The sequence below is a fragment of the Leptosomus discolor genome, chromosome 9, assembly GCF_034619465.1.
Source record: "Leptosomus discolor isolate bLepDis1 chromosome 9, bLepDis1.hap2, whole genome shotgun sequence".
Lineage (NCBI taxonomy): Eukaryota > Metazoa > Chordata > Aves > Leptosomiformes > Leptosomidae > Leptosomus > Leptosomus discolor.
Window position 1 is genome coordinate 47,018,433 of NC_141399.1, and position 15,590 is coordinate 47,034,022.

At 43.6% G+C, this 15,590-nt stretch overlaps 1 protein-coding gene across 1 annotated transcript in view; it reads right to left on the reverse strand.

The window, feature by feature from the left end:
• Positions 1-13,906, reverse strand: part of LOC104347290 (ubiquitin carboxyl-terminal hydrolase 12) — a 32,096-nt gene extending 18,190 nt beyond the window's left edge. The window contains exons 1-2 of the mRNA XM_086469929.1: positions 13,842-13,906; positions 160-240 (exon numbers count right to left, since the gene is read on the reverse strand). Of these exons, the coding sequence (XP_086326055.1) occupies positions 160-240; positions 13,842-13,889 (129 nt within the window). The 5' untranslated portion in view covers positions 13,890-13,906. The remainder of the gene's footprint in view (positions 1-159; positions 241-13,841) is intronic.
• Between the last annotated feature and the right edge of the window lie 1,684 nt (positions 13,907-15,590).

Below are 15,590 nucleotides of genomic sequence, written 5' to 3' on the forward strand. Positions count from 1 at the left end.
AACAAGGCATAGCACCATATTGCAGGATGCAGTGTCTATGCAGAGTCCCACTTGAAGTCAGAAGTGCTCATAGATAAAGTTCTCACAGAGAATCCTGACGAAGTCAAAATTAGGAAATAAATTTAAAACCAGCATTTAAACCACAGAAAGTTCACTTACATTGACCAAGCCAAAATAATGCTCATTCACAGGGAACTGTTCAGGACCAATCTCTTTCTCCAAAGCAGAGGCATTGGCGCCCTACAAAGAAACAGTGTCAGACTGTTAGACCAAAAAAAAAAAAAAAATTCCTACAAAAATCCAACAGAATTCCTACTACTCCTATAAAAACAAAGCTGCTGAGAAAATAAGTTACTTCCTTTGAGAATTAGCACCTCGTGTTCCCCATGTTCTTCAAAATGAAATCAATATGACATTTTATTATTATAAAAGGTACCACAGTTTCACTTAAAAACTCAACCTCATCAGCAGGAATCAGAGCTACCTCATCTAAGAGAAGGGTTTTGCATCTGAATTTATTTGAAAGTTAACAACAAGAAATTTATTCTCACTTAAGACTTCAGGTTAGTCACAGTGACCTAGAAACACCAATTTAAATTTAGCCAAGAATGCATTGTAAAAATAAAGAAACTTCTAACACACAGAGAACTTTCAAACCCAGAAGACAGAAACCATGTGGGCTACAAATCCCATGAAAGAAAAACCGACTTTTTGTGATTTAGACTGCACAAAAGGTTTGATGTGGCTGTTTACTATTTGCATCTCATATAAAGAATTCTCGAAAAAAATCTTGCTTTCACTGACATTAGAAATACAAACATTTTCTAAATTTATTTCTGGAAAGTACTACAGAGAAGCGAAGCATGATTACAAAACCAAAAAGAAGAGAAAGAAGAATTTTATCAGCCACTCCTCAAACTCAGATCACTAAAAGTGCTTTGGCTTTGCTGCCTGTAATTAAGGACAATGTATTAAGCTTACGGTGCGTTTTGATACAGCCTTGAGTCCCCAGCAATATAATAAGGATAGAACTTGCTATTTCATATACAGCTGAAAAATACCGCTCCACATCCATATGGTCTTACCTCTCACATAAAACAAGAACTAAAGCACATCAACATTTTGGTTCCAATTTTAAACTTGTGCACATCAAATTCAAAGGGGTTTATGCATCTCATTCCATTTTTCTCCTTTTATTTAATCCCCCAATACCTTACAGCTAAGCTACCACCTGGGGTTTGGTACCTTCCCTTGTAACACTCCATCTTGTTCTCTAACGTTTCTTGCTGGTCTTCCAACAGTCCTTAGCTGCATCTATGTTGTTATTTGAGGAGTTAACATCATTCAATATAGAATCCAAGCACTTTGGATTCTTGACTTGTTTTAAATATCCAAGTCATTCCCATCTATAACCTCCTGCAACCAGCAAACAGAAAACCTTCTGCACAGGTGAGCCATCTTAAAACACCTCAGAAAAGCACTAAACAAACAAAAATTAGAGTTGAGCAAAATTCAAGTCATCTACTTCCCTGAAGCTCATAATGTTTGTTACTTGCTGAGCAAATATTTCAATCATTTCCCTTAGCATTCTGCTATTCAGTATAAACCACGGACAAGCAGAAACCGTACAGACAGTTCCATCTAGACTGTCTTTAACAAAGAAATAACTACCGTTTTTCTAAAAACCAGGAAAGAAACCAAGAAGCAGGAGGAATAGAAACTCTATAGTTGGAGCTCCCACATCTCCCACATTTACAGTGAATCATATATATCAAAAAAGGCAGAAAATGAGGAAGGCTCAAAGTTGGGTACTATAAAAAACACAAAAACTTTCACTAGGTGCTGACAGATTTACAAGCAAAGACTCTTTGCAAGCAGCAATTACACAGAAATTTCTTGAGGCATCAATGCCAGTTCAAGCAGCTCCTCTCATTCGTTTCCCCACATCCATTCCCTGCTTCCAAGTACTTCTTTTTCCCTCCACTATATCCCCACAAAAAAAAAAACAACAAAAAAACCTAGAGACAGAATTGCTGTCTGCAAGGAAGAACTGCTGATACAGCTCTCTCCAAATGCTCCTTCAGCTCTTTGCTTACATCGTTCTGATCAACACTGACTTCAGGTAATGGCGTAATGGGAGACTGTAACCTACGTGCCAGTAAATGCACAAGAAGGTGATGCTGGTTTTGAAAAATTTTCAGTCTGGGAATCAGAACTGACTGCCGAGTGAGGCCCCTTTACCCTTACAGGCTGCTCACTCTGCGATTAAGGAAGGGCTAGGTGTAAAGTCTGCAAGCTTGGGAAGTTCAGTTTCTATTTCTCTCAACAGCCTTCTCACCTCCTCCGTGATCTCCCATATTGTATTAGAGAAACACGGGAGAATGAGACAACTAAAGCAGGTCCCACAACCTACAGAACCAGGGAAACTAGACAACCTGAATACTCCAGTCTGTAAAGCAACACATGGAATAAACATCTGAACAAAGAAATACAAGCATAAGAATTATAATTTTTAATAAAAAGAATAAAGAATGTAATAACCTACCATAAACCAGCGTTGCACTTCAACTAAAACCACTAAGCTGTATTCCCCACACATCTACCCAGCTAATCTAACAGGTTACATGTGCCTTTTTTTCAAGTTCTGCCTTGTACCTACCGCCCAAGCTTTGTAAATCAGGTAAGTTAACTGCAGGGGCAGATAAAAAAGTAAGGTTTCTTTAACCAGTTAAATGCTAAAGCAAAGTCAATCAGCCACAGAAGCATTTTATGATGACAGCGCAAATTGGCCTTGGTCATGTTTCAGGATGGAAATACGTGACACGTTTGGGAGCAAGGCTGCGTAACTGGAGTCAAAGTTCAGCTACTCACAATCCACAATCTTTGCTACTAATTTTGCAAACAGAAAATTAACCAACTGGAGATCAAACCTAGTGCAGCATGAACCGTGTCTTGCTGTAATGAAGCCTGATAAGCAGCTTTGTTTTCAGACCGGTAGGTGTTATACACATTTTCCTACTTCCACTGAACAATTTTTCCATCTTTCTGCCTCAGATCACGTAAACATTTGCTCTTAAGAAACAATACACACGTCACAATTTTGGAAACATAAAAGTCACTTTTCTCATCTAGAAACAAAATCCAATCAAAGCGGCAAGTGTCCAAAGTATGAAAATTTCTATTTGGTTATTTGAGGAATCAAGAGAGATGCATCTCTCCTGGGGTGCCACAGACAAGCTATTCTGCATCTTACAGTACTTTATACATCAAAAAACATAAGAGAAATCAACACTGTTTCGCTAAACTATGACATGCATTGTGGGAGCAATAAAAAATGACAAGAAAAACCATCACTAATACATACCAATTGAGTTTGCGTGGCATATAAAAGCTAAGCAAGTAACGTACACTAAAGTACAGCTAAATATAAAGCTTAATGCATGAGATTAGATCTGACTTCTCATTGCCAGCGCAAGACAAAGAAATACAGCCTATAAAACCCCCGCAAGTACATCCTTGAGGCTTCTAGGAGGTCCAAGAAAATGTTCTGCTACGCCAGTTCAGGAAGAGATGATAAAACTTTCTGTACGCAGCTCTGTGAGCAGGAACAAAACTCAAATTTATACAGTCAACACATAATTACCCAAGGAGGAAAACATGCCCCTAGTTTAACTAAACTGGTAATACTGTTTTACTTACATAATTACACTCTCAGAGAGATGCAAATTTAACACTTCCATATTGGTGGGGGAGGTGACAACTAAAGTTTCGGCACCTTGTAATTTTCTAGAAAATCACTGCGACTTAAAAATGTTGTCTCAGAGGTTGGTTGCACTTTTCCAGAGCTCCCCTGTTCTGCTCACACCCGCGCTAGCAGAACGGGCTTTGGATCCAGAGAGCGAGCAAGCTTAGCCCAGCAGGTTTCCGCAGTTCCAGCATTACCAGTCAACTAGAAACATGGGAAGCTGCCTGGCCCACCTGAACGGTCACCGTTTTAACAGTTCAGAATAACAGATCCAGCTAAGAATGGCCAAGATGACCCGAACAGACCAACAAGAAATATTTTGTCATAGCTGCAGCAATTTTACTTTATGCGTATTAGCTGATGAAAAAAGGGGACCTATCCAAGAACATTTATGCTCACTGATTTCCATCAGAAAAGACAAAGAACATCCTTAAGAAAAATCCTATATGCTGAATTTTAAAGTATGAAACAAAAGCAAAGGGAATTGCTAATATTCAAGTTTTCCTCCATTTTTCATACCAACTGAGGGACATCACACCAACATCAGATACATACAAGATACAGGGATGACGGGATTAACTGAGTAAAACTAGTATTTACCCCAAGAACAGCAAAAGGTCTCTAAGGCAGGTTTTGTTGAGTTTGGTAAAACAAAAAGCGATGGTAAAGTACAAAGGGGTGTGAAAAGACCAGTTCCAACGACTCTTACCTGAGGCTGCTGTCTAACCAGGTCATTGCAGATGAAGTGATCCCACAGCGCAGCTGAAATTTTAACTAACAAGTCTTTCAACTTGTAAGCTGTGAGTACTTTTTGCTCAGTAGAGATGTCTTAAAGATTTATTTCGAGTTCAATATACCATGCAAGTGGAAAAAAAATAATAGCAGACTTGATTTCTTAGCCAGATTACACTGCTAACTCATTGCATCACCAAAATGAGCTATGAAATAAGAACACTTAGGCATTACGGTCTCTTGTAAGCTCTACAGTTTATGGCTATTCCTGCAAAGAAAATTAGCATTTTGCCTGGTGTAGATTTAATTGATTTCAGAAACTGGAAATGTATCAAGAGTTTCCAAGGGCTTAAATACTTCTATGCTCTTAAACTTGTTTGAATTTGTAATTATTCTTACAGATAAATGGCTTATAGATTGCGTTCACCTATCTGACAAGAATCATAAGAAGAAATTATTGTCGGAAGATGAAGAAAAGTTATCACTTTTCTCTCCACTATATATAAGTAGCTTTACGGTAGAAATTACAAAAAGGCCCAGCACTGAAGAGCTCTTCTGAAGCTACCCATGAACCGAGGAACGGCTGGGAGTGATTAGTAACAAACTACACAGCTCAGAACATAAACTACGGGCAACTGATGAGAGAAATCCACTGATGAGAGAAATCCACACGTCCGGCATCCACGCGGTTCTTGCTCCAAGTTATCACTTTTTCCCTTTTTAGTACTACGAGTTTTACCAAGTTTCAGCAAAACCCTGATCCTCTGCAAAACCTGGCTGAGAATAAGTGGACTATTATTACAGACTAACCAACGCTACCAGTCAAAATTTTTATCCTGAACTAGCACTTTCACACTTCAAAGGAATTCACACTTCCATTTACAAGGATCTACTTTTTGCTGCTATGAAGGTGACTTTGCAGACGTGGGAACGGTTATAAAAGCAACGTTGTTCTATCTTGATAAGCACGCAAGCAGACCCTACGAGCACGAAGCAGCTGCTGCTATCGCTTCAGTAAGAAAAGGACCAAAATTAGCACAACATTGGGTCAGTATCCTTGCTGTTATTCAGAGCTCTTGTCAAAAATAATCAGGTCAATGCCATACTGCTGCCGGAGCAAACAGTGAGCAGAGAGGCACTGAAGCTACGAAATGAGAGGAAAAAAACCCACAGAGCAGATGATGGGAAAGGGTTATGATGGGAAGATCCCAGTGTCCTCTTTGCACCAGCCTGGAGATGCGGTGAGGGGAAGCAGAGCAGTTATGGCATTTACCGTTGCTAAGCCGCAATTCTATCGAGGATTAAGACAGCGCACGAGGAGGGCTCAGGCAGCTGTCCTGCACGTTTTGGAGGGTGCTGGTTTCATATCTGCTTTGCCTGAATGGTGGAGGGTCTCACATTAGCACAATCCACCGGCTATTAGCAACTGGGTGTGTTTTCTAAACTGCAGAGGTGGACGTGTGACACATTTATGGGATCGGCTGGAAGAGAGAAAGAAGTACAATAAGAAAATGAGAAGAAACTACAGTGAAAGAAGAGGGACAGTAAGTGAAGGTGCAAAAAAATAGAACCATTAAAGCAGTTATTAAAGGTGGCTCCCCATGCAAGCAGCATTTCTGACATGCTCTAATTATACAGTGTTTTTGAAATTATGCAGGAAAATCCCTGCAACAGCAGATGGTCAATGGATTTAGTACCATTCCATAATCATTTATCACTAGTTCAACATAATGAGATAAAAAACTAAAGATTTGTTTGGTTTCTCAGAAGGGCACAGAAATTCAGATACACCTGAACAGACAGAACATTTGTCAAACAAATGCCATTAGAGTTTTTTAAATGCTAACAAGGATGAAGCAGTTGTGTAAAGTACAAGAAAAGAGAGTAACTAAAATCGTGAAGCCCTTCTCATCTTTTCAAAAAATACAACCCCAAACTTGCAGGTTTTTTCTTTATTTTATACTAATGATCCTGACAAAATCTACAAGAAGACCGAGTAAGTCATTGCTGTGATTATTTTGGGGCACTCTGCCATTTTAGATGCTCCATTTACAGTTCATTTGTAGACAGCAGCAGATTTTCAGAAGACAACTCTTAAAATCTGGACGAATATGTATTACTGCTCCCAAAGTTCCACCAAAAATTCCTATCTGAACATTGTTTAATGTTTAAACTGCAGTTTCCTATGCTTGCTTATATTCTTCAGCTGCTTTAGCCCTATCTAAAATACACACAAGACTAATCTCATCAGCAGATTACTTTTAATGAGCTAGAGAGACTCAGTTATTTTAAAACACTCTCCACACAGTCCAAGGAAATCTGAAGATACCAACCTTCTTCACGGATAAATTACTATTTTTTTGGCTCAGTGCAAAATATTAATTTCCACATTAGACGCTTCTTACACAAGCCTTTTACCCTTCTCCCACTGCAATTAATATCACTCAGTTCAAATGAAGTAATTAAAGCACTGCAACTTAGGATATCTCTTAGCTTTTATTACAGCTGCGTAGCACGGTTGGCATAGCAGCCTGTTGAAATAAAAATCCCTTATGATATACTAGCTTGGGCTCAACACCACACTAACTCAGCTTCTGGGCTGGAACCAGCTTATTCCCTCTGAGCACACAGCACACACCTGAGACATTTCCCTTAAAGAATGGCAAAAAAGGGAAAAATACGTAGGAGATGGTTCAGCATCCAGGACGTATCTGGTACACAAGTCTTGCTGAAGTCTCTAATCATTCCTTTGACTCTTTCAGAGTCAAATCAGAGTGGGGTAAGATTCAGCATTTGAAAAGAGCTGGGAAGCAGCTTTCAAGTTGGGCAGAAAGGCTCCAAGGGACACCACCACGAGGCCCTCAAGAGTAGAAATGCTGGTTAAATAACTGCATGACTGAGGAGAGATTTTCAAAGAGTGAACAAACCAACCAAACCAAAAAGGAAAAAAAAAGGCCGGGGGGGGGGGGGGGGGGGGACGACACACAGGGAGAATAAGTAGGAAAGAAAAGAAATCTGAATAAGACAATGCATTTCATGAAGTTTGCCTGCTGTATTAGCTGTGATAATAGTTCCAGCTTCAGGACTCTTAAAATTACCACGTGGGGGAGCGCAGACAGGAGCAGAACTGGGGTTGTATGTCTGAAAGGTTACAGAACATACCGTCATGATTTCCTAAACACAGAATTAAATGTTGCTTGCCCGGCTTTTAAACCTCCCTGGCTGTGTAGCACTGAAGTCAAATAAAAAAGAGCTGTCAGCTCAGCTATCACTCACTATGATTTAGGGTTTGAAAGGATCCCTTTTCATGCAGCCAGGAAGGCTGCCGTTCTAGGCATAACAAATTACGGTAAATTGAACTTGGGATTCCAGCACTCAGCATGCTTATGCAGGCAAAACGAGCTGATAATCTTGAAAGGAGCAGGTATAACACTGTTACAGACATTCCGAGACGCCACGCTTCAACACTACAGAATCTTCTTAATCTGCACAACCATTCAGTGCACGCAGGAAAGGCTGGCTGTGCCCACTCTTCAACAGGGAGTAAAGCTTACGGAGCGTGCTGGCTCCCGCCAGTATCCCGGAGACCACAGCGAAACTAGAAAATGCTGTATTTCACAGTAAGTTTACTACTATGAAGTGATTAAAATCTGAAGTCTTAATTAGAGTGTTTTTTAATAAATTCATACAGAATGGTTTGTAAACTGTTTCACGTAAATGTTTATTCAATCAGGAGCTGGTCTTGCAAGGTCCACAGGATCTATGCCTCACAAAGGTAAAGAAAGTCATATACACTTGTGAATTCTGTAATTTTACGCTTTTTAAAATCAGACAGTCAAGCTAGGCTCCAGTAAAAAGAACATATGGAAAGAACGCTGGATTAAGAGTAGGAAGTACAGAAACTTCGAGTCTCGACCTTTGTAACGTGGTACTGTAAGCAACCTATTCCCCCTTCTCCGAGCATTCGCAGCTAGTTCATCCACCTGAGAAGAGCTTCCCAAGATTTCTCCCGACCTTGGGTTTCTCTCAAATGACCTAGTAACACACATAAGAGTAGATGTCTTGCTAGTACAGCTCTCAGATATTTTACAGCTGGTTCACCCTCTAAAAGAACAAACACAAACAGATCTAAGTCTGTACTCAAGTCCCCGTGTTTACCAGCATTGTTCTTCTGTGAACTGGTAATAAGATTTTATCATGACCTTCCCACATCAAACGGCAGAGGAACAATACAGTAAGAAGTGAGGAAATGGATGCTGACGGAAGGGAAAACATAACACTACAGATTTATGAAGAGGTTGTAACTTCAGACAGGTTAAACAGGCAGAGGTATGGCACCTGGATCTGAACAAGTATATATTCACAACCCAGTGCACGAGAGGTTAAGTGGATAAATCATAGACTGGTTTGGGCTGGAAGGGACCTTTCAAGGCCATCTAGTCCAGCCCCAGTGCAAGGAGCAGGGACATCTTCAGCTACATCAGGTTGCCCAAGAGCTCCATCCAACCTGACCTTGAATCTTTCCAGGGACGGGGCATCTACCACCTCTCTGGGCAGCCTGTGCCAGTGTTTCACCACCCCCACTGTAAAAAATTCCTTCCTTATATCTAATCTAAATCTCTCCTCTTTTAGTTGAAAACCATCACCCCTTGTCCTACTGCAACAGGCTCTGCTAAAAAGTTTGTCCCCATCTTTCTTACAAGCCCCCTTTATTCACTAGTTGAAAATATAAAATACAACATGAGACACAAAACGTAATGATCCTCAGTGCAGCCCTTTATTTTGGCAAGAAGTCTAGGAATCTCCCAAACTGACATCTGTAAGAGCAAATACTGGAAGCCATTTATTTTTTTAACAGGAACAAGATACTAAGCGATGTGCATATAAACATACATGAATTCAACATATTAAAAGCATTTGTTCTAAATTCTGCTTAAAGAAAAAAGGAAGAACAAAGGAAGAACAATTCAAGAACATAGAGCACCTCTTGAACTATCTCCACTCTGTTATTTTAACGTCTTTTCCCAGGTAGTCATACCTTATTTTCAAATTATAACAGCTCTGTAGTAGAGGTCCTCTAATTAATATCTAGTTTCAAACTACTGAACCACATACTGCCCCCAGATTCCTCAGTACTCCATGGCACAGTTAGGATGTCTCGTTTTCCCAGGGACAGCGAAGTCAGTCATGAAGTCTTAAAAGTTTATAGACAAACTGGGATCAAAACAGGCACCAGAACAGCAGCGAAACTCATCCATGTGGCAGTTCAGGACTCCTGTAAAATCCTAAAACCCAAAGGAAACCTGTGGACTACCATCTGAGCTGGTTGTTAACCACGGGCTGGCTGGCTGTTTTGCATAGGGTACATCTCCAAACTGCTGCAAGTCCCAAATCTGGAGCGTGCATCAGTAACTACCCGTCACACACACACCGGAGTACAAACGGCACGCAGAAAAACCTTGCACAAAGTGACCTACTAACTGGTTTGCACAGGGTTACACACTTTTTTCTTCCCCTAAAACAAAGCAGGTTATTCTCAAGCTGGGTTTTAAGATGGGTACTTGTTTCCTTCAGCTTAACAAGTCAGTCAAGAAGCAGAGCACTGCTGGAAAGAGAAGGCTGCTTACTAGCTCTGCTTTTACTCTCCCTTCTTTCCACTTCCTCAGTGATACCTTCCCAGCTATTTCTCTGATACAGCCAAGACAAAGTTCTACAAATATAGGTGAAACAGCAGTAAGGCAAACATTACACATCAGTGGCATGAAAGCCCTGCTTGAACTGAATAGTGTAAATTACTCAGCTGACAAATGTACATTTATTACTTACAAATGATTCAGTCATCTCTTCTCTAGCACTGAAGTTAATTACTATATCCACGCTGCACTGATTCAGAATAAGAACGCCACCAATTTGTACACTGGATGTGAGCTCTTCAGGCATGTTTTACTGGTTTAGCAAACTATTAGACATAAATCTAGGGGAAGTGTCCCTAATTAGCCTAACAAGAAACATCAATACTTGTGCTAACAGCTTACTGCAGATTTTTCACAAAATCAGCTGTCAAAGAAGAAAAGATCCAATCTGTGCTTCACCCCTTGCTCCATCCTAGTGTTCTAGTTTGCTTCTCCAACCAAAAAAAAAGTTATTGTATATGCAACAAAAAACCTGACGCCTGACTCCGAAACTCAGTTTTACAACTCACTGCCTCAGGCCCCTGGAGCACAGCAGGCAGGCTCTGGATCAGATAACGCAGTCAGACCCATGGAAATTCAGCACTCCTTGCTCTCTCGCCTCAGTCAAGAGAGGATTCACACCTGTCCATCGCCACACACATGCCACAGACTGCAAAGATACCACTTTTAAGTATTTTTGAAAGAGGAGCTAAACATTTTTCAGGAAAGGTAACAAAATGCCTCACTAGTGCTTTCTATTTCACACTCCCAGGTAGTTTTGCAGTTGCTTGCAGAAAGAAAACAAAACCTCCTAGAGTCCACGGCAAAGGTAAGGGCTGGGAAATAAAGTTAAGTCAAAGGGACACAGCAGAGAACCAGAGCTCTCATCAGTGGCTTGGGCTATGGATGCGTCTTGCCGTGTGGTGTCGGTGGCCTCACCAAGAATGAATCACATCCAAATGAACCGGTATTTTCCCGAGTCTCCAACCTTCGCAACGCTGTAGTTGCCACATAAATGTTATGCAATTGCTGAAAAAGGGACGGTGCTCACGTAAAGGAAACGCAACGATCATGAGGCACGGGAGAGATGATCCACAGTACAAAAAGCTGGAAGTTATTTAAGGGAGGGGGGTATGATTCAAGTTATAACCACGTTACTGTCTACTAACGAGATCAGGCACTGAACTTCATTTTGAAAGAGATTAAGAGGGGAGCATCGGAGACGGAAAGTCAGAAACACCAGTCCCTGTGATGCTGATTGACTGAGGGGTCTGAGAAGGTCGTAAACCTGTGTTTCAGTTTCCCAGCCTGCAGCACAGATGACGACTAGAAGCGTTGGTAAAAACTGCGTATTTTACTAAAAAGATGTGAAGTACTGTACAAGCACTCCATATTAGCATAATCCTGAAGAAAGTAGTTTCCCAAAGGGACTTTGCTAATGTAATTAAATGTTTTAATAAAGAAGGCTTAGGTTTTTCATTATGACAAAGCAAACAGTATTTTTACTTACTGGACAGTACATGCAAATAAACCAATTCAATTTTAAAATACAGCATCCAGACCATAATTTTCCTGGGCTAGCTGAAGAAAAAAAGAGTGAGATTGACAGTAAGTTTAGTCAAGCTATATATGCACCTAAAACACTGAGAAACAACACAGCATTTGATGAAACAGCCCTACATAAGAAATTTGGAAGCGAGTTTTGCACAATTATTTAGCACTAGCAGCACTGCTCCACATTTTCTGCAGAGAAACGGAACAGTTCTCCACTCGAAACCAAAACAGTACGGAGAACCTGCTTCCCCAAAGCTGCAATATTGTAAAAAGTGTCCTCTGGAAACAAACTACAGTACTTCAGAACGGACATCATCAGGCTACAGGTATCTGCTGAGCTTGCTTCTATTATCCTAACCAAAATCAAGGTAAGGGCAGGAGCAAAAGCGAATCCGAGACTGAACACGTATAGCCAAAGTCTCTAAAACCAAATCACAAACACTGGAAAGGCTGTGTTCAGGTTTGGCTGCATACTCACAGGAAAACGCATTGCCTTACATTTGCCCTCTTAATCTGAGGCTCAGTCAGCTGACCTCAGGAATGCATCCAAAATATTATATGGGATTGAGTCAATCACTTGCCTCTGGGGTGCAGAACTCCACAACGAGCTCATGATTCAGCCACCTCTCATGACCTTAATTTCACCTGTGTTTGTGATGGGCAATTAAAAATACAAAGTATGTTGAGATCAGTATGAAGTTCTGGGAAGTCTTCTGCAATATTTAGAACTTTAAGATCAGGTATCCATTGTCAGAAATTAAAAAAAAATAATAATAATCTCTCTTGTTAAAAGTATTACTATGAAACCACAAACACTCAGCTTTGTACAGCACCACTGTGGTTCAGTTCAGTTGGACCTCAAGCTAATCAAAACCAGTAGTCAGCACCTACACGGAAAAGAAAGGGAAAACCCCTGCACCCTTCACACACATGTGAAACCAGTCTCAGCAAGTTGGTATGCCAGAGCCTCTTTTGACACTGCAGCCTACTCTCTGGTTTGCTGCCGTTTCAAATGAGATCTAAAACTGAAGTTTGACCACTCAGAGCAATTACAATGTGGGACTATAAAACCTAAGATACTAAAACTGAATACCCCCAGCCTGATTCTCAGTTGGATTTTGGCAATTCAAACCCCTGTTATAGTTTACACTGATTAAACTCCTTACAGTAAGAATCTTTGTGAAACATTTAGAGGGCGTATCATCCACAAGATGCAGTATTTTATTATGAGTCAGTTGTGTTTCGGTGCTAGACAAATCACTTACTGGCCTCTATTTACGCAGCAATGTAACTTCATTAAAAATTCTGCATAATCATGCAATTATCAGTCTCCCTCCTGCTAGATTTTCACTGGCAATATGGATGATACCCTGCTATATGCACTCATGCGAAATGATTACAGGGCTTCTACAAACTAGTACAACAACCTTTAAATTGAGCCTGGTTATCACACCAAACGACCGAGATCTCGGCCAGAAGAAGAAGAATTAACGTTCAATAATTCCCTTAGTTCCTCCCTCTCTAAAAGCACCCACCTGCCCTGGCCATATTTCTGCAACCAGGCCGGCAGCTAACACACCCACCCCAAGGGAGCGAGTTCTCATTCCTGCAAAGGGCTCCGTGCCCCCCCCCCCCCCAGCTCTCCCCACCCGGGATTAGGGCCCAATTACTCCAAACCCCTCCAAACAGCGGCGCAGAGCAGCCAGGCGGGCACTCCCCGGCTCAGCCCGCCTCCACCGACTACCGCTTCTCTTTGCCCCTTCCCTGGGCACAGCCCCTCCAGCAGCGGCCTCACCCTGCTCCCAGCGCCGCCGCGGCCCCCTGCGAGGCCGCCTCGCTCCCGGCCGTGCCTTCCCGGGGCGGGGGGGGGGTCGGTACGGGCAGCGGGGCGCCCCGCCACCTCCCACAGACACCCCCCTAACCCGGAGAGGCGGCGGTGCCTCCTACAAACCCTGGGTTTTGGAAATTATTTTTACTAATTCTTATTGCGCCCGGCCGCGGCGGCGGCCCCCCCCTCCCTCAGCGTGGGGCCGGGGCCGCTCCCGCCGCCGGGGACGGCAGCGGGGCCCCTCACCGGCCGCCCCCGCCGCCTCCCCGGGGCCCCGGCACGGCGGCGCCCGGCTGGCCGCGGCTCTCACCATGGTACAGATGGAGGCGAGTCTCCGGACCGTCATCAGTATTTCCATCCGCCCGACGCGGCCCCGCGCCCCGCGGCCGCCCCCGCTGCCGCCGGCGCCATGTTGGGACGCAGCCGCCCAACTGACAGCGGCAGCCGGGGCCGCAGGTGGCGCAACCGGGAAATGGGGCCGGGCGCCGCCGGTGCGGTGCCCAAACGGCGCCGGCTGCGCGCCGCGCCGCGCCCCGAGGGGTTCCCGCGCTTTTCCGTCCCCCTCTCCGCAGCCTTCGGCCTTCCCCGCTCATCTCTCCTCGACCCCGGGCGGTCGGACCCTGCGAAGGCCCCTCGCTGGAGGGGCCGGGAGGGCGGCGTGTTTGCAGGCCGACGAGGCGTCGTCCCGGCGAGGCCTCCCCTCAGGGTCACCGCGGGGCTGGGCTGTGGGTTTCCCCTCTGCCGAAACGGGGCCGGGGACACCCCGGTCCGTGCAGCCGTGGGGATGGCGGGGGGTGAGAGGTGCTTCGGTTCCCTCGGTCCAGGGAGGTGGCTGGAGGCCTCGGTGGGATGGGTGCTGCGAGTGGCAGCGGTGAAACTGGAGGAAGGTGCCGTCCCCACAGGGATGGAGCTTGGGGGTCATCGTGAAACCCCCCCAGTGCGGGAAACCATGGCCACCCCGAAGCACCAAAACGCCTCGAAGGTGCCTGCTGAAACTCTTGCGTTTCCTCCGATTCTTTTCAGCGGCTGTGAGCACCCACAAGCAGGTTTTTACGATGATGCCCTGTGCGACGATGGAGCCCGACAGTGGTTTTGCACCATGTAATCCTTTGCTGCTCTGCCGCACATGTCCCTGTTTCAGCAAAATCACAAAAAAGGCTCTTTCAGACCGCAGCGCTACAAATGACAACGGTGCCTATTGTAAACCCAGGAGGAAAAGGAGTGAGAAACGTTGCCGAGTCGCCATATAGCGCTTCACGCAGTGCATCCCAAAAGCAAACGCACGTCAGAGGAAAACATCCCTCGTGAAGCCAGGGATGAGAGTAGAAATGTTGGTCATCTGGCCGATTAAGAGCTACAGAATTGTGTCAAACCTGGAAGGAGCCTGGCTCGTACTGTGTATTAACTATAAATCGGGCGCTGTTGAAAAGTGCTGATGCAGGTGGCTGGAAGCCCTCTGCTCACGCTGGGCAGGAAGAACACTGTCAGCGGCGATAAGACTATTTCCACACACCGCTCCTCACTCCAGCCCTGACCTTGTGGGAATATCTGCAGGGGAGGGAGGATGGTTCAGTTTCCAAAGCACTCACTTTTTTTTTTTTTTTTCATGAGGCCAAGATGTTTCCATTCTATTTGAGTTGCTCGCCTGCAGCGATGTTCTCTTATACACTTTGTACTTTCCACGTCATCTACTACAGGATCCCGAGGGAGAGTATTCAGCAACTTAAAAAAAACCCAAAAAAATCCCTACAAAATATGCTAAAAGTGAAAAAGGACACGTGCTCCTTAGAGAGTTTCCATCGACAGCAATGCAACAAAATTAGGGGCCGGAAATACAGAAATAGTGGAATCTGTACAGTGTTTAACCAAATTGAACTATATATGTAAATGGTCGCCTCCCTTACATCCCAAAATAGAATCAAATACGATTTAGTATGGCTGTCGCAATAGCATCTGAGGACACTTCCTTCCCCTTTGGCCTTGGGATCAGAACAACTTTGCGCTGGGTACAATTATGGTGCTAAAATGGCAGCCTTGTCCCCAAACAACATCTTCTGAG